Source organism: Chlorocebus sabaeus, chromosome 16 (genome assembly GCF_047675955.1).
Source record: "Chlorocebus sabaeus isolate Y175 chromosome 16, mChlSab1.0.hap1, whole genome shotgun sequence".
In the NCBI taxonomy this organism is placed as follows: Eukaryota; Metazoa; Chordata; class Mammalia; order Primates; family Cercopithecidae; genus Chlorocebus; species Chlorocebus sabaeus.
The window spans coordinates 79280105-79299366 of record NC_132919.1 but is presented as its reverse complement, the minus strand read 5'-3'; the positions used below and the strand labels follow the sequence as shown (position 1 = coordinate 79299366).

The window sequence follows — 19262 nt, the reverse complement described above, 5'->3', positions numbered from 1 at the left end:
GCAGGGCACAAGTGAACCCTGGCACGCAGCCTCAGGGAGGGACAGGCTGGACATGACCCTGCCCGCAGCTGGGCCATCAGCCGGACCACCCGCCCTCTGAGCAAACGCTGATGCAGGCCGGGCGCGGTGGCACACGCCTGTAATCCCAGAACTTTAGGCGGCAGAGGCAGGTGGATCACCTGAGGTTAGGCGTTCACGACCAGCCTGGCCAACATGGTGAAACACCGTCGCTACTAAAAAATACAAAAACTAGACAGGCATGGTAATGGCGCGCACCTGTAATCCCAGCTACTCGGGAGGCTGACGCTCAAGAATCGCTTGAACCCGGGAGGCAGAGCTTGCAGTGAGTGGAGATCGCCACTTCACTCCAGCCTGGGTGACAGAGTGAGACTCCATCTCAAAAAAATTAGTAAAAAAAAAAAAAACGCTGATGCTTTCTGAAATAGATTTTATTATCGTTGTACCATTCTGGGGCACCGGAGATGACAGCTGAGAAGCAGAGAAGCTGGAGACCTGAAGCCTCCACCCTTGGCTGTGGCTGCCGAGAGGCCCCTGCAGAGGGAGCCCCAGGCCACACCCAGACACCACAGCCAGCTCACAGTGGGGCCAGAGGGCACAGGCTGCTCGGGGGGTGAGGGTCCCCATTCCTGCCACCTCTCTCAGACCATAACCCACGGGGCTGGGGACTTCCCCTGGGAGAAGGTCCTTCCCTCCCACCTTCCCTCCCCGTGGCCCAGCCTTGGGGAAAGAAAGCAGAGACCAACTCAGGGACTGCAGCGGGCTGAGGACAAGGGAGGTGGGCTTGGGGTGAAAGCCCCCGCTCACTCGCAGAGAAGGGACACTACCAGCAGAGTAGAGGACAGGGAGGCGGGACGACGGCAGTTAGAGACGAGGTGTTTTGGGTGAACTGTAGTGTTACTCCGGACATGAGCACGGCCTGGGTCAGTCGAATGAGATGAGCTGGGCCTCGCTGCCCTGTGCCGGCGGCCCCTGCGCCTGCGGCTGCTGGGCCACAGGGGGCTGCTGCTGGGGGGGACCGCCAGAAGGTGCCATCTGTGCAGGAGGAAAGCAGGAATGGCCCTGGGAGGAAGGCTTTTGTCCCAGCAGAGCCACAGACCCACAAGAGCTTCTAATCCATGTCCACCGAGTGCAGCTTACGTGGCCTTTGGCTTTTGAGTAAATTAACGGTTTTTCTGTCTACACTTGTGGACACGCGTGTCTGCCCTAAGACTTGCATCCTCGTTCTGTCTGCTGAGAAGGGGCCTTGGGTATGCGTCTCCCCATGTGAGCAGGCGTACAGGACAATCCCCACTGGGGCCAGAGGACCTACTGCTAAACCATGAAGGCTGAGGCTGCCCCGTGGGTGCTGCTGTGAGGCCCTGGGAATGGCTCACCTGCTGGTACATGGGCTGCTGCCCCGTGATGTAGGGCTGCTGGGGTGGCAGAGACGCGTCCTGGCTCGGGAGGGTGGTCATGAGATTCTGTTGCAAGAGGATGCCAGATGTGAGAAAGCGGCCCTGTGACCAGGCAGGCAGGGGTGCTTCTGGCTTGCAGCAATCCAGAGGTGACCACAAGGAGCGCCCAGAGAGTGGAGGGCGAGGAGCAGGAGTGGAGCCCACCCAGTGCCCACCAGCCTCACCAAGGGACCCTCAGCATCATCGACTGCTCCGCCACCCCAGCCCCAGCAGAGCCTGGAGGTCGCTGTACCTGCATGTTGTAAGGCTGGTAGCCCATGGAGACCGACTGGCTCCCCATGTAGCCCATGGTGCTGGACTGCGGAGGCTGAGAGATGCTCGGGAGGCTCTGCGGGGCCTGGGAGGCCACGTTCTGCGGAGGGAAGGGGTGCCGTGGGAGAAGGGGCTGGTGCCGGGGCTGCCCTGGCAGGAGGGAAGCGGCCTTCCTGCATACCTGGTAGCCCGCTGTGGGAGTAGGCTGGTAGGATGAGTAGGCGGGGCTGGCGGTGGGTCCGGCCTGGGCCTGGGGAGCCGCCTGCGCCCCAGTGGCCCCTGCTGGGTACATGTAGGCGCTCACCATGCTGGGATCTGTGACAAACAAGATGGGGGAGATGGTTCAGCCAGGGCAATGGGGAGGGGAGTAAGGGACGCCCTACTCTTCAGTTTTACTTTTTTTTTTTTAAAGACAGTCTCCCTCTGTCGTGCAAGCTGGAGTGCAGTGGCGTGATCTTGGCTCACTGCAACCTCTGCCTCCTGGGTTGAAGCGATTCTCCTGCCTCAGCCTCCCGAGCTGCTGGGAATAACAGGCGTGCACCACCACACCTGGCTAAGTTTTTGTATTTTTAGGAGAGATGGGGTTTCACCATGTTTGTCAGGCTGGTGTCGAACTCCTGACCTCAGATGATTGGCCTGCCGTGGCCTCCCAAAGTGCTGGGATTACAGGCATGAGCCACCGCCCAGCCAGGAGTTTTCCTTTTTGTTGTGACTTCTGGAACCAAGTTCAGGTTTCATGTTTCTAAGAAAAGGAACATAGGCCGGGCGTGGTGGCTCACACTTGTACTTCCAGCACTTTGGGAGGCTGAGGCGGGCAGATCACGAGGGCAGGAGTTCGAGACCAGCCTAACACAATAAAACCTTGTCTCTAATAAAAATACAAAAACTAGCTGGGCATGGTGGCGGGTGCCTGTAATCCCAGCTATGCAGAAGGCTGATGCAGGAGAACTGCTTGAACCTGGGAGGCAGAGGTTGCAGCGAACTGAGATAGCACCATTGCACTCCAGCCTGGGCGACAAAGCAAGACTTGGTCTCAAAAAAAATAAACCAACAAGGATGGGAGGAAAATCCTAGAATGGAATGAAATCAGAAGAAACGAACCAAACTGTATTTGAAATAAGTGACATGGTCTGACCGATGGGATGGGAGAGTGAATCCTAGTAACTTCTGAACCCAGAATCTGGATGCCACGGCCTCAGGCTACAAATGACAGGAACTACGCAAAAATGTTACACTCCAGTTACGAGGCATCGTCTTCACAGCAGGCCAGGTTGGCATTCTTAAAACCACTTTTTGTGTATTCTAGAGCTGAGCAAGTAAGTATATTGAAAACAATGCAAAAGAAAACGGTGCTATTGGATTAAAATCACAAGTACTGGAATTAACTCATGGATTTTTTTTTTTTTTTGAGACAGGGTCTTGCTCTGTTGCCCAGGCTAGAGGGCAATGGCATGATCTTGGCTCACCGCAACCTCCGCCTCCCAGGTTCCAGTGATTCTCCTGTCTCAGCCTCCCAAGTAGCTGGGACTATAGGTGCGCACCACCACGCCCGGCTAATTTTGTATTTTTAGTAGAGATCACCATGTTGGCCAGGCTGGTCTTGAACTCCTGAACTCCTGACCTCTGCCTCAGCCTCCCAAAGTGTTGGGATTACAAGCATGAGCCACTGCACCTGGCTGCACTCATGGTTTTTATAATATACAAAGATGCATGTATTCACACATGCACAGACACACCCATGACTGTGCATCTGGATAAAAATACATACTTTTCAGCTCTGCTAACAACCTAGAGCTGTGGGCACACCCAGAATATTGATCTTGGCTTCTAACCAAGATCCAGACCACCCTCCACTAAAGGGAACTAGGGCTTCTTGAAGAACTGGCTGTTTCCAGGGCTGGGCATGTACAAGACGACCACAGAGTATCTAGCAAGAGAAACTCGGAAGCATCTGAAACTGAAGGCCCTACGCAACAGGGGGTCACTGACGCCTCCCATGGCCACACCTGGGACACTCTGAGCATCAAAGTAACGGGGCTGGACACGGTGGCTCATGCCTATAATCCTAGCACTTTGGGAGGCCGAGAAGGGCGGATCACTCGAGGTCAGGAGTTTGAGGTCAGCTTGGGCAACACAGAAAGACCTCATTTCTACATTTTTTTTGAGACAGAGTTTCTGTTGCTCAGGCTGGAGTGCAGAGAATAATCTCAGCTCACTGCAACCTCTGCCTCCTGGGTTCAACTGACTCTCTGCCTCTGCCTCCAGAATAGCTGGGATTACAGGCACCTGCCACCATGCCCACCTAATGTTTGTATGTTTAGTGGAGACGAGGTTTCACCCTCTTGGCAGGCTGGTCTTGAACTCCTGACCTCATGATCTACCCGCCTCAGCCTCCCAATGTGCTGGGACAACAGGCGTGAGCCACCACGCCCAGCCTTTTCTTTTTTTTTTTTTTGAGATGGGGTCTCGCTGTCACCCAGGCTGGAGTGCAGTGGCTGGATCTCAGCTCACTGCAAGCTCTGCCTCCCGGGTTTACGCCATTCTCCTGCCTCAGCCTCCCGAGCAGCTGGGACTACAGGCGCCCGCCACCTCGCCCGGCTAGTTTTTTGTATTTTTTAGTAGAGACGGGGTTTCACCATGTTAGCCAGGATGGTCTCGATCTCCTGACCTCGTGATCCGCCCGTCTCGGCCTCCCAAAGTGCTGGGATTACAGGCTTGAGCCACCACGCCCGGCCTTTTTTTTTTTTTAATTAGCCAGGCATGGTGACGTAATCCTGTAGGCCCAGCTACTCAAGAGGCTGAGGCGGGAGGATTGCTTGAGCCCAGGAGGTGGAGGCTGCAGTGAACCATGATCGTGGCACTGCACTCCAGCCTGGGTGACAGCAAGACTAAGAATAAACAGTGATGGCAGAGGAGTGTCACCTTTGAAAGAAAAAACAGGCCGGGCGCGGTGGCTCAAGCCTGTAATCCCAGCACTTTGGGAGGCCGAGACGGGCGGATCACGAGGTCAGGAGATCAAGACCATCCTGGCTAACACAGTGAAACCCCGTTTCTACTAAAAAATACAAAAAACTAGCCGGGCGAGGTGGCGGGCGCCTGTAGTCCCAGCTACTCGGGAGGCTGAGGCAGGAGAATGGCGTAAACCCGGGAGGCGGAGCTTGCAGTGAGCTGAGATCCGGCCACTGCACTCCAGCTTGGGCGACAGAGCGAGACTCCGTCTCAAAAAAAAAAAAAAAAAAAGAAAGAAAAAACAAACACATCTCCATGCTGCTGTGACTGACAATAAGTAGGAGAGCGGGCAGAGCACCTCCCGCCAGTGGAAAGACAACAGCAGAATTAGAAAGCGCTATTTGGCAAACACCGTAATAAACATAGGCAACGCTAGCAAAACAATGCTAGACCTTGAGGAGTCCCAGGGTATTTGGAAAGCCTCCCCCAAGAGACATCTGATTACAAAGGGCAAGACAGTCACTTCACAGTGAAAATCCCTGGCAGACCCTGTCTCAGCCGAATGGCCAAGAACGGGACTGACAGGACACATGTCACCTTCTGTGCCACTCTGAGGAAAAGCACAGCCTTACGGTGGAGACACCAGACAAACCTAAGCTGAGGACAGTCTGCCGAACGACAGGCCAGTGCTCTTGGGACAGTCGATGTCACAAAACACAAAGGCTGACTGGGAAACACTCTAGATTAAAGGCAAGTGGACGGAGGGCTGAATGCCACGCGGCAGCAGGCGTGTTGTTTACAGGACACCACTGGGACAGTCCGTGAGTGCTGAGCCTGCTATGGATGAGGATCGTCCTGCTGGTTTCAGGAAATGCTTGCTGTTGCATTTAGGGGAGAGGGCAGCACCTGCCGCGCATGGACTGAAACATGGCTCCAGCAGGAAAGCCTGTGTGAGCGCATTTGCGTGAAAACAGGAGAACGCAGGGATAACATTCACATCGGGGCAATTGGGAAAACCCTTCGCACCATTCTTACTGCTTTTCTGTAAATTCATTTAAAATAAAGACGAGGGAAAAAAGCATGCTCTCTGCCCCGACCCGTCCTTACCAGCTGCGGTGCCGGGCATGCTGGCGTAGGGGCCCGCGGCAGGGGCCGGCTGGCTCATGTACACGCCATGCATGGGGGAGCCCTCCACCGAGCTGGCGGGGCTGAAGGTGCTGGGGAAGCTGGCTGGTCCCGAGGGCTGGTAGAGCACGCCTCCGGCTGCGGGCATGGCCTGGAGCTGGGGACGAAGGAGACAGTGGTGAGAGTTGGTCCTCAGCCCACGAGCCCCTGGGTGGCAAGAGGATGGCACATACCTGGGCGTAGGGCAGGGGGAAGGCAGGCATCTGCGCACGCATCTGGACCGTCTGCTTCTGCTGCTCCAGCCGCAGCTGCCGCTCCTTCTCCTGCTCCTGCAGGCGCTGGATGGCCAGCTGCCTCTGCACCTCCAGGTACTCCTGTGCGGCAGAAAGGCGGTGGTTACACTGGGGGCTCCCCAGCCCGCTCCGGCCCATGGCTGGGCAGCCACCGCACCTGCTTCTTCTGCCGCATTATCTCCAGCTTCTGGGCCAGCTGGATCTGGCGCTGGCGCTCTGCCTCCTCGGCTGCCCGGCGAAGCTTCTCCCGGTGCTCTTCGCGCAGAGCACTCAGCGCCCCCCGGGCATCACGGATCTGTGCCAGTTTGTCCTGCAGCCCCTCATAGTACACTGTGGGCAGACGACAGAGCAACCCTGACCACTCCGGCACAGTGCCGAGAAGCTCCTGGGTGGAACAGACATGCAAACAGGCTGCCCTGTGCCCAGCCTTCTGCAGAGGGCTCTGAAGGCCCTGGGCTCTAGGGGAGGCAGGCAGAGGGCTCCGGGCAGGGCAGGGCACGGCATGGTCATCACTGAGACCACCTCCCACTGAGACCCTCCGGAGGAGGCCACAGCCCCAGTGAAGGACTCAAGAGCCCAGCATCCTCCAGGGAGGCCCTGGCCCAGGACGGCACTCACAACACCCGGCTGCCCCCCAGCCAAGGACCCGTGGCACGGGCACCTACGCCTGCGCTCGTCCAGCTGGTTGAGCAGCTCCAGCAGCTGCGGGTGCATGCCGTTGATGGACTGGAAGAGCGAGAGCACGGCTGAGTCGTTGGTGATGCTGCGGCCCCGCATGTGGTTACTCTTCATGCGGTTCACGAAGGTGGTGACGGCGTTCTGCAGCGCCTTCAGGAACTGCTCGTGGCTCTCCTCGGACTCGCCGTTGTGGAACGGTGGCTGCAGGCAGAGCAGGGTTCTGGATGAGTGCGGCCACGCCCCAGCCAGCCTCCCCACTGGGGCCTGGGACGGAGGCGCCCGGCTGCACGCAAGCCTGGAGCACAGTCCGTCTGCTCCTTATGGAAGCAATCCCTTCTGCAGGCGAGGAAGGCGAGGCCCTGGAGGCGGGGCCCTTGTCCAGCAGCAAGCCCTGCTCAGGATGGAGCAGGCTCAGGGCCCCATGCCAGCTGCCTCCCTCTCCAAGGCCCTGTGCTCTGACAGCCAGCCCAGAAGCCCCAGGTAAGGCCAAGGCCTCATCTGGTGGTTCTAGACTGCTCTGGAATATTCAGGTCCATGTTAGGTCCACAGAGTGGCCCCAGGTCTGGACCACAGCCTGGTGCAGTTTCCATTGGGAGAGGCCACTAAGGGCAGGGCAGGCCAGGGCTGGGCTGGGGCAGACACCCTTGCTCTGGCACAGCCCTCTGGTTAGGGCAGGCACCTGTGCCATGTGCCTGGTGCTATGGGCCTGGAGGCTGTATTTTGCCCTGGCTCGTGGAGGGAGCCATAGCTTACCTCACTAAAGGGGCCACCAGAGGGAGGAATGGGCTGAGAGTCTGTCTCCAGGAGGGGGTTCTGGAAGAGAGAGAATGAGTGGGGCCTCCGACCTGTCCCGCACCCACCCCTTCCAAGGGACCCTGCCACTAGGAACGCCAGGAGCAGCCCCTCACCTCCACCACGGTGGCGGGGGCTGCGTGCCCCTCCCCAGGCTGTGCAGCCGGCTCCGTCAGGGGCACGGGCGCCGACGGCGTGGGGCTCTTACGAGCCTCCTCCTGCTTCTTCTCCCAGTAGTTCCGGTTGAGATATCGCGCGAGCTGCAGGCAACAAGGGGGTCACTCCCAAGGCCAGAAACCGTGAGAGGACACACCTCACACTGGGCCTTACCTCAGGGTCGATGTCCTCAGCCAGAGGTGCCGACGAGTTCTGGGGAGAAAGGGGCATCTGAGTGTCACAGGCGACAGGATAGTTGCTCGGGCAGGGACAGGGATGGCCCCAGTGCGGCAGATCCTGGAGACCAGAGCTGCAGCCTGGGCCCTCCCTCCGTGCCCTCCTCTGGTTCCTGGCATCTCAGTGGCCATCTTTTCTCCTCTTCCAGATGCTTAGAACTCCACAGAGGCGGGCAGCACTGCTGTCCTATGAGACTCCTACCCTTGCTATGGGAGGAACAGGGCAGCACCAGGCCAGCCCTGGGGCCTCAAGGTGGACACTGGACAGCCCCCATGGTCCCGCATGTGGGGCCCCGGCCAACAGCCTGGGAAGGAGGGGAAGAAGGGAAGGGGTGGCTCACCGGGGCAGAGCTATTCTGAGCCCCTGGGCCTGCAGTGGCCTGGCCACTCCACAGAACCTACGAAATTACTTTCTCAACCTGCTGTCCCTGACCCAGCCCCCTGCAACACAGGCTGCCTCTTCACCCCCTACTGAGAGCGGGGCTGAGGCCAGGGAGAGGCGATGTGGATGCCCCAGAAAGCAAGTCTTTCAGTTCCTGTGGGGCGGGAGGGTGTGGAAGAGACGGGGTCTCACCAGCAAGGCGCCTTCCCCACAGCCTGTCCCATGTCCTCAGTCCCAAGGGCCAAACCAGGGACCGAGAGGAACGGGGGCCTGGAGCCCTGGGGCTCTGCCCTGACGTCTGTCCGTGTGCTAGGGCTGTCCTCTCTGGGAAGCTCGGGGACCTGCATCCCCCGCCAGCCCTACTGTATCAGCCGGGGACCCGTGTCCCCTGTCAACCCTACCGCCTTCCGGGAGAGGCAGCTCCAGCCCGAGGGCCACTCACCACAGGTGAAGAGTACAGGCTGCTGGCGGGGGGCGCCGAGGAGGCCGAGGGCGTGGGCTCTGCCTTGGGGTACGAAGTGTACGTGGACTTCTGTCTCTGAGCCAGAATTAGGAGGGGTGTCACCCGGGTGCACGAGATGCCCCTCTGGCCCCACCGCAGCACATCCAGGGGAGCTGGGCCCTTCCTGAGGCTGCCCCACCCCACCCAGCTTACCAGCCTCTCCTTCTCCTCTGCCTCCGACTGTGACAGCGCCAGGGCCAGCTGCAGCTCCTCCTCCTCCTGCAGGGCCGTCTCATCCCTCTTGGGGGGCAGCTGAGGACAAGCGGGGAGGGTGAGGGGGGCCCCAGGGAAGATGTGCCCACGGGACGGACAGGGTTGAGTACCTGGGACTGCTGAGACAGGGGGCTGGTCAAGTACTCGGGGGGCAGCTCAGTGGTGGAAGTAGCCTTTCCTTCCGCTTTCCTGTGGGCACAAGGGATGCTGCAGGTGACCGTGCGCTGACGCCACCCTGCCCCCGCCAAAGCTCTCAACTGCACTCCATGGGCTCCTCTAAGTGTCCCCAGAGTGATGACAGTGGCCAAACAGCCACAGTGTCCCAATGGCCACGTGCTAGAGCAGAGCAGGGCAGGACTCGAGGGCATCCCACCAACCACAAGGGCTTGGGTGAGTCCCTCAGGGTAAGCCCCAGTTCCTCTCCTGAAAATGGACATTCAGGACACCAGCCAGGCCTGCGAAGACCTTCCTGCGGCACTCGGGAAACCAAACACAGCACTGCCACTGCGGGATGGGCCCCACCCAAGAAGGGGCAGACAGGGCAGCACCTGTCACGCCCAGTAAGCTCTTCTGGGGCACCCCAGGCAGTCCAGGGGCCTCACAGCATGGTCGCAGTTTCAAACCACGCATGCTGACCTTCGATCTAGGGCTCTTTTCTTTTTTCTTTTTTTTTTTTTGAGGTAGTCTTGCTCCGTCGCCCAGGCTGGAGCGCGGTGGTGCGATCTCGGCTCACTGCAATCTCCACCTCCTGAGTTTAAGCAATTCTCCTGCCTCAGCCTCCTGAGTAGCTGGAACTACAGGCGCCCGCCACCACACCCAACTAATTTTTGTATTTTAAGTAGAGACAGGATTTCACCATGTTGGCCAGGATGGTTTTGGTCTCTTGGTCTCATGATCTGCCCGCCTCGGCCTCCCAAAGTGCTGGGATTACAGGCGTGAGCCACCGCGCCTGGCCGGCCCGGGGCTCTCTTCTAAAAGAAAAGTCCGCTTGAGGCAGACCCGCACAGTCCCCAGGCAGGGAAACACCGGCCAGTGTGTGTGTGTGAAGGCAGCAGCGGCGTTGGGATACCCTGCCATGGAGCCGCTGGGTCACAGCAGACTCACGCATGTGCGCAGTGGCTACGACGGACGGGACACTGATGCGGCTCAAGGCAGGCAAGTTCTTTCTTTCTTTTTTTTTTTTTTGAGACGGAGTCTCGCTCTGTCACCCAGGCTGGAGCGCAGTGGCGCGATCTCGGCTCACCGCAAGCTCCACCTCCCGGGTTTACGCCATTCTCCTGCCTCAGCCTCCCAAGTAGCTGGGACTACAAGTGCTTGCCACCACGCCCGGCTAATTTTTTTTGTATTTTTAGTAGAGATGGGGTTTCACCGTGTTAGCCAGGATGGTCTCGATCTCCTGCCCTTGTGATCCACCTGCCTCGGCCTCCCAAAGTGCTGGGATTACAGGCGTGAGCCACTGTGCCCGGCCAAGTTCTTCTTAGTTACAGGAAGGAAAAGGAACTTCCCAGGAAGCAGCCCATCACCAGACATGGCTGGCTGGGATGGGACGCCCTGAGGAGGGCATGGCCTCACTCCTGGGCTTCCCGAACCTAAGCAGGTGGAAGCCTCAGACCTGAACAGAGGGCCAAGGGGCCAGGGCCTGACTTTCCAGAAATGTCCACGGCGCGACACAGGGAGGTAATGACATGGTCCAGAAAAAGGGAACTAAGGAGGGAGCGCAGCCCACACAAAAAACACACGCGACCCAGGCCAGACCCACAGCGATGCTACTGGGACCACGGCAGAAATGGAACGTGGACCACAGAGCAGAAGCCAATGGTGGGGGCAGCATAGTCCTGAGCAACCACTGTGGCCACGAGAGCACTGTCCCTCTCAGGGATCGCACGTGAAGATCTGGGTGCCAAGGCGCATAACGTCTGCACTCATGCAAATTCAGGATAAAACCTGTGTGAACACGCGCACACGCAGGAGAGGGGAGGCAGAGCAAACTCTGCGGCAAAACACCGATCGCTGAGGCACCGGCCACGGCCCCGCAGCTTCTGTGTGCTACTCTTGCAACTTTTCTGTAAGTTTTATTCCAAACGTTGAAATGCAAATGAATCCAAACCCGAACCCAAGCAACAGGTCTGTCGGAGCAGCCTTGCTCCCTGGAGCCGCAGCGCCCAGTCTCGCACACCCACCTGCCCTAGTGTGGGGCAGGGTCCGAGGGCATGCGGCCACCCTGGGTTTCCCTTGACCTTCCAGCTGCTGTGCTGTGAGGGCCCTCTGGGGTCTGCAGGCCTCTGGCACCATGGCCAAGAGGGACAGAAAGGCCAGCCTGGAGATCCTGCCCCGCCTGCAGCCCAAGCAAGGGCGGGGACTCACCTGTTCAGCTGCTCGTAGCAGGGCTCACACACGCGCACCTCCTTCTCGATGCCGAACTTGGGGATGGTGGAGTACTTGGAGGAACACTTTCCACAGAAGATCTGGCCACACGCCCGGCAGTGGTGCTGCAAGACAGGGAGGCTGGTCACAGGCACTGGGGACCCTGATGTGCCACCCGGCCCAGAACCTCCGCTCTGTACAACACTGACGCTGAGCCTCACAGGTGGGGGAAGGCAGGGGACAAGCAGAACAAGTGCCTGGGAGGACACTAAGGCCAGGGAACCTGGACATGCTCCCAGGAATCTCAACACCAGCCACCGTTTTGGGGAAAATAAAGTAAGTTAAAAAGAAAGGCAAAGACAAAATATATTCCATTGTGCTGACAAAACAAGGGCTTTTGTGAGTGCAGTGGCTGCTGGAAGCTGCTGACACCCCAAACCCCAAGCATTCCCGGTTGCCAGCCTGGAGGGGGCTTTGGTGTGAAGATGGCTCGAGGGGTCAGAATCCAGATGGGCTACGCCACACAGAGAAGGGGACCACATGGCCCTGGCAAGCAGGAGAGTGACTGTGGCAAGGCCTGTAGCCCTAGTTTTAAGACATTATAATTCCAGAGTGAGGCTGGGCCCGGCCCAGGCAGCAGCATCAGGCCCTTATGTGGGCCCGCACTGTCCCCTCCTGACGCCCCACTGCCATCCACTGCGAGCTGCAGTCACCTCCTGAACCACACACCAGGAAGGAAAGGCCCAGCCGGGACGGTGGCCTTACACACGGCAGGGGACCTGGTGTCTGGCCGGGGCTGTAGACAGAGCCCCCAGGTGGGAACTCACCTTACGGGTCATCACCCCGAACTGCACCCTGCAGCGGTGGCACTCCTCAGCGTCCACCCAGTCCGGAGCCTGAGGAGGGCGGCAGTCAGGACTACACGCTCCCCTCCCCACCAGCTCCAGAGGCACAGAGTCCCCTGCCCCACAGAAGGGAACAGACCCAGAGAGGACCCTAGCACGAGCGAGAGCAATGCCCCGGGCCGCCCTTCCCAGCGGCGTGGCCTGGGGTGAAGCTGCTGAGACCTGAGGAAGGGACTTCCTCATCAAAGGTGCTTGTTTTTCTTTCCTGAGCCCCCAGCCACTCTAAAGGCCCTTGAGCCACGTCTCCACCTCGCCCTCCAGAGACGGCTGCTACGCCTCGGCCCAGGACACACAGCTCCCAGACAGATGGGAGCTCAGCCACCAACCCCCAAGCAAGCCGGACTCCCAGCGCTCCCCACTTCACGCTTCCTGAGCAGCCCAACTCCAGGACCCCCGGCGGCCGCCGACACTCACTCTCTCGGCAGCAAACATGGCATCGCTCTCTTTGAATTCTGGGAAGACGTGCCCTGGAGAGAGGAGGCATAGTCACCGCCCGCTCCTGCCTGGCCTGCAAGACCTCCCGAAGCCCCTTCCTCACTCCTGGCAGCTGTGACACAGCAGTGACCGTGCACCCAAGTGAGGGCGTCTGGGGGCACCGAGACAGCCTCCTGCCCGCAAGGCTGGTGTCTCCATGGAGCCTCCGTCCTCAGCACACGAGAGCCAGGCCCTGCTTCCCCCGTCCTGAGACACGGCTCCCACCCCATCGGGGCATCAGGCCCCTGCGCGGCCCCGCCTGCTGAGTGGCTCCCTCACCCTCTGCTCTCTGGCCAGGGCTCCCACTGTTCCTGAGGACAAGGCCTCAAGCTACTTTTTTTTTTGAGACAGAGTCTCACTCTGTCGCCCAGGCTGGAGTGCAGTGGTGCGATCTCGGCTCACTGCAAGTTCCGCTTCCTGGGTTCAAGAAATTCTCCTGCCTCAGCCTCCCGAGTAGCTGGGACTACAGGTGCCCCCCACCACACCCAGGTAATTTTTGTATTTTTAGTAGAGACGGGGTTTCACCATGTTGGCCAGGCTGGTCTTGATCTCCTGACCTCAAGTGATCCGCCCACCTCTGCCTCCCAAAGTTCTGGGATTACAGGCGTGAGCCACTGCGCCCGGCCCGTCTCAAGCTATTCTTGAGACACAAGACCCCAGAGAAAATCCAGGAAAGCTCCCACCCCAAGAAGGAGACATGAGCACAGACCACCAGCGTCCACTACCCCAAAGTTGAGAGCCTAAGACAGCTCGTGTAGCACCCCCTGCGTTGTCCACACTGGTCCTGCCCACCCTGCAGCCACAGGGCAAGCGTCCAACTCCTGCAGAGGGGACACACCAGCCCTGGAGCCCGCCCCATTCCCCACACTCCCGGCCTCGTCTTCAGCAGAGCTCAGGGCCACACAGGACCTGCACGGATGGGAGCAGCCATGCCCACCTCTCTCTCACTGAGTGGGCCCCGAGCACCAGCCAAGACCTCCAAATGCATCCTGAAGCCCCCACCTCTCTCTGCACAATCCCCAGCTCTCCACGGCCACAATGGCCAGGAGGGACCCTCAAGAAACACACCTCGGCCGTCACAGCCGAGACAAAACCACCAGAGGCCTCCTGCTGCGCCGAGAGCAACGCTGAACTCCAGCCCACAGCCTGGAGGCCGTCGCTGTGCAGGCCCGGCCGCGCTCTCCTCTGGGCACCTGGCCAGCTTTCTGCCCCGGGGCGTCAACCCTGAGTGTCCGCCCACGAGTGCTGCCTGCCCGCTCATGCCAGCTCTGACTTCTGTTCCAGTCTCAACACTCGGGACAGCTCTTCCAGAGGCCTTCCCTGACAGCACAGCCAACCCGACCCCAGGAATCCTGCCCCTCTGAAACAGACCGTCTGCTGCCTTTCCACCTGCGTGTTGTCTAACATCACTGCCTGCCTCTGCCCGTGCGTCATGGGTCCAGAAAGGCAGGAGCCGGTCTGAGCCCGCCCTCACACACACGGTCTTTCTTCCCTGGCTCCAGACCACAGCCCTCCTCCCTCCCACCACGGGGAGCAGCCCATCTTCCCAGGCCCCTCGACACTGTGCCCGTTGGGCCTGACTGTCCAACAGTTCCAAGCCTTGGCCTGGTCCCAACCTCCGTCCTGACTCACCCTCCACCTTCATGATCTGGTAGGTGTCCTGGACCACCTTGTACTTAGGCTCATTCCGGAAGGCATGCGCCCAGGCCTGGATCAGGTACAGGATCTTGTTACGGACGTTTACCTCCACTTGTCTCTGCAGGCAGGGAGGAGGGGGTGAGGGTCGCAGGAGACCAGGCGCCAGAGGCCTCGGTGTGAGGAAGCAGCTGGCAGACCTCAGCCTCTGAGGAGACGGGGCTGACACAGAGGCCAGGGAAGGCCCCCCGAGTGGGGCGTGGGGGCCATGCACCAACCTGTTCCCAGACCCTGACTTCAAACCTCATGCTTGCTTCTACTTGCTCAAGACTATGGCTCTTCTCTAACCACTGCCAAAAACCAAGAGGCTCACTGGAGTCAAACAACACCGCGTCTCTGGGCTCCTGACCATCTGTCTCTGCCTTTCCCCGCGGGACCCGCCCAGCCCAGGATCCCCGGTTCCTGTCAGGCTCCAACAGGCAGGGCCCAGCAGGCCTGACAGTGGCAGCCTGGTGCTGGGGCTGAGAACACAGGGGCACTGCGGGACTCCGGCTATGCCCCTCCTTCCAATCACAGCCGGGGACTCGCCAGGGGGCAACTGCTCCAGAAACGCCCCCAAGTTCAGAGCGGGCTCCGAGCCCCACTGCAGCCACCCTTCCCCCAGGTTAAAGCGCACCCTGGCCTTGCACCTAAGGCCCTCTCAAGGACGCCGTCCCAGTGTGACGTGCAGGATGGCGTGCGATCAGAGACTGCTTCAAGGAAGCTCTGGGGCATCTGCACCGTGGCCTGAGCTCCTTTCCAGAACCTCTCGGCGTCCTCAGCGGCGCCTTCCCTCCACAGCTCTGCCCCACCCCATAGAGGAGTGAACCAGCTCAGGATCTGCAGCCTGACTAAAGGAAATCGGGGGCACCAGGGTCAGGCAGGGCTGGACTCTGGCACCTTCTGCCTCTCAGTCAGGACAGGACGGGACAGGAAGCCAGCCAAGGTGGCCAGTGAGGGCCTTTGGGAGGCCTGGTTGTTCACTAGGATCCCCGGGCAGGTTCTCAGCTGTGTGGGTCCAGGGAGTCCCCTATGAGACACAGGCCCAGCCCACAGGTCGGGACAGAGGGAGATCAGCCTGACCACACGGGACACCCTTTCTCCTTGACACCGGCGGCAGCACCCCCGCTGCATCACAGTCCACATCACAATCCCTGCACGTGTCCCTGGCACAATCTCCTGGGGATCTGGAGGGCTTTTCCTCCTCCGCCCAGGAAAGCATGAAGCCCCCACTCTCCAAAACAACTCTTATCCCCCGCCAGACACATCCGATCTTACAAGCCGCCACTCAGAGCCCTCCCAGGCCGGCCTGTGGGATGTGGCCAGCCTGCCCTCCAGACCACAGCCACTCACACATGATAGCCAGCGACTGCCCTGCCTACCCAGCAGCATCTACTCACCTTCCCGAGGACAGTAGGTGCCCCAGCCCTGCCTCCCGGAAGCTTCCCCCAGGCCTCAGGGTTGCTGTCACCTCAGTGCTCCAGACACAGCACCCCAGGCCGGCTCCTGCTAAACCCTGGCCTCCCACTTGTGAGTGCGAGCTTGCGCAGTGCAGGGACCACCGATCCGCACCTGCACATTTTCCGCCACACCTGGTGCTGTGCTGTCATCGGTGCCCAGTAAACACCCGGAGAAGCAAAGGTGCCAGCCTGGGTGGCCACCCACTTGCCCCCGTCTCACCCACCTTCAGCAGGTCCTTCAGCTCCTCCATGGTCTGCTTGTTGGCCACCTCGTCATGAACTGTCTGGCCACAGTTCTTCACCACAGACTCCATTACCTGCAGATGCCCAGGAAGGGAAGGGTGGGGCCAGTGATCAGGGCAGGGGCCCCTCGTCCTCCTGGACGGACCCACCTCCCTGTGGGACAGCAGAGCCCTTCAACAGGCCCATCAGGCCACTGGGCCGGTGGGGAACCTGGTGGGACAGCAGAGCCCTTCAACAGGCCCAACAGGCCACTGGGCCGGTGGGGAACCCCAAGCAGCAGCATCTGAGACTCAGTGGCCTGCACAGCACTGCTCCCTGTGATGCCAGTCTCACTGCCAAGCACAGCGACAAGATCCGCCTTCCGGTGTTTAGTGTTTACTCACGCAGGACCGGCTGAAGAAGCAGTACTCACTCCCTCCCCCATCTCCCGTCTGTCCCTCAGCGTGACCCCTCCTAGGTGGCACTGTTCACACAGGCACTCAAGGATGAGTGGTAACTCTCTTGCTTGATGTATGCCCAGGGAGGTGGGCAAGGCCACAGGGCAAACTCTTCTCATGCTGTCCTGACTAGTGGGGGCTGGGGGGTGAGGGGTGGGGATCCTGGGGGCCACTGAGGCAAGGCAGTCTACTTACCTCCAGGGCATACAAGGCCACGTGTGGGTTCTTGTCATTGACTTTCTTCTTGATGGAATTCACAGCATATTTTGCTCTGAAAGGGAAATGATGTTGGTAAAAGCAGAGAAAAAGGGGAAGAAAATAGTCTCAGCAACCAAGATGAAAAAAGTTCATCTGCTGCCAGGTGCAGTGGCTCCTGTAATCCCAGTGCTTTGGGAGGCCAAGGCAGCAGGACTGCTTGAGCCTAGGAGTCTGAGACCAGCCTGTGCATCATGGCAAAAACCCATCTCTACCAAAATACAAAAAATTAGCTGGGCATGATGGTGAACGCCTGTAGTCCCATCTACTCGGGAGGCTGAGATGGGAGGATCGCTTGAGCTTGGGAGGCAGGGGCTGCAGTGAGCTGAGATCATGCCACTGCACTTCAGCCTGGGTGACAAAACAAGGCCCTGTCTCAAAAAAAAAAAAAAGTCTGTCTACCGTCTTAAGTCTTTGAGAACCCCGAAGCAAATACAAACATAACCAGGTCATCTGCAAGCTGTGCAGAGAAAACCCCTTAATTGTCCAAGATGTCAAAAAATCCTAGCATGTAGACCATGCAGTTCTCTACAAAACAACCCAATATGGTCAGCTACATTGTGGAGAATCAACAGGAACCAAGCAAGCCCAGCTTAGCGCAGGGCCGCTCCCTGCTTCACAACACAGGCCCCGCGAACTCACTGCGTGTCCCCTTGGCGGATCAGGTCGCAGATCTGCAGAATGGACTCCCAATCCGTCTCTAGCAGGAGCTGGCTGGTCGCCTTGTCTGAGTGAGAAAATGCCATGAAAGGGGGGGGTCATCCTGCTGGACTCCCCACACAGCACCCCAGCTTGGCAGCAGCAGGGGGACTCCCTAGTTCCCCTTTAGACATTTGGACCACATGAAAAACCACGAGAGAATCCTCCTGAGCACGCTGATGGGAAGGGAAGTGCCATCGTTCTCAGGGAAGCAGCAAACAGCGTGAGAACAGCACACCAGGTGCTGGTCCAAGCCCTCCCACAACCTGCGAGCGAGGTAAAGACACTCAGCAGAGAGGCGAGGGCACTGCCGTGAGTCACACAGCTCACCAGAGACAGAGGCTGATTCACTCTTAAACATCAGGCTCAGCTGCTTCTCAACAAAGAACTCTATCACCCATTCCTTGGAGTTGCCACTTGCCCAGATGCTCCCCATTTCAATGGGATCTTAGCTTGGGCAAGAGCTAGAGAAGCCTGCAGTGTAGACTCCAGGCCCCTCGCTCCAAGTGCTTTGGGAATAAGGGCAGAACGGCGCTCCAAGGAAGACTCGCCAGCTAATACCTGTCATCATACCACATCACTGCTGTCTCCAACAACTGGTCCCTCTGAGGAGCAGCTCCAGCTCTGCCCACACCACCTTCCCTGGATACAGAAACGATCTAACAAACCAAGCCACGTCCACTTTCTATACTGATTCAGTAGTTAATCTCTGGATTTATTCCTGAAGCACTGAACTACCTGTGTGGCTGAGATACTCAGTCTGCTTGCAGGTTCCCTGGGCAAGGAAGGTGTCTCATTTGAAGTCTCCTTGAAAACCATACTTAACAAAAAGGCAGGCTTGGGGCAGCCCATCCGAGCACCCAAGCGCCTAACCTGAAACACAAGACTCATTTTCCCTACAGGGCACGTGCACATCAACATTCCTTTTCCCTCCTAAAACGTGTCAACTCCAGGAGGCTCAGATAGGATTAGCTTTAACCTCCAAAAACGTGAGAAAACGCCTTTCTAAACCATTAGGCGCTTCCCGAAGCCAGTGTGGGAACAAAAGGTGGGTCTGGGACTTGTAGGCCCCAAGAGAGCTCGAAGGTCCCAGAGAGGACACTGCTGGCTCTACCATTCAAGACCCAATGTTTTGGGTCAGAAGCCCAAGTGCGAGCCTAACATCCGACTGAGTCACCCACTTTCATGACTCAGGCCTTGTGGCCCACTCGGCCGGGTGCTCGTCGGTCAAGGGGAAATCGGCCAAATGTCCGGGCCCGCAAAGGAGCGAGAACGCCGAGCGCCCCCGACGCCCTGCGCGGACCCTCACAGAGCCCAGGTTCGCCAACGCCCGACGGACGCAGACCCCACGGTTGCGCCGAGGGTCCACGATCGGCCTCTCCGCGCCCAGGAGGACAGTGGGCCGGGGACAGGCGGGTAGGGCGGCCGGTCCGCGCCCCTCGGGCCCTCGGGGCCGCGCTGACTCAGCGCCGGGCGGGGCCTACGGGCTGACAATGGTCGGGCCGTCGCGTGGGGATGCGTTACCTAGAAGACGCTCGAAGGTGCCGCTACCTCGCCCCATGGCGACCTCCAGCACAGACCCGTCGCCGCGGGCGCTCCCCTGATCCCAGCTGGCGCGCCCCCCGACTTCCGCTTCCGCCTTTTCCCTCCAGTGCGCGCACGCGCACGTCACCGCGCCGTTCCTAGAGCCGCGAGGAG

At 59.3% G+C, this 19262-nt stretch overlaps 1 protein-coding gene across 1 annotated transcript; it reads right to left on the bottom strand.

Annotated features, from left to right (window-relative positions):
• Positions 1-431: 431 nt before the first annotated feature.
• Positions 432-19217, bottom strand: HGS (hepatocyte growth factor-regulated tyrosine kinase substrate). The gene is made up of 22 exons (XM_008013258.3): positions 19089-19217; positions 17508-17592; positions 16806-16881; positions 16155-16247; positions 14429-14552; positions 12737-12789; positions 12245-12313; positions 11418-11542; positions 9164-9242; positions 8994-9092; positions 8781-8876; positions 7895-7933; positions 7681-7824; positions 7526-7585; positions 6760-6973; positions 6252-6424; positions 6035-6175; positions 5784-5958; positions 1909-2042; positions 1708-1827; positions 1395-1481; positions 432-1053 (listed from the first exon to the last, which is right to left on the bottom strand). The coding sequence occupies exons 1-22, from the start codon at positions 19123-19125 to the stop codon at positions 943-945; spliced, it is 2334 nt and encodes a 777-aa protein (XP_008011449.3). The 5' UTR covers positions 19126-19217; the 3' UTR covers positions 432-942.
• Positions 19218-19262: the final 45 nt, after the last annotated feature.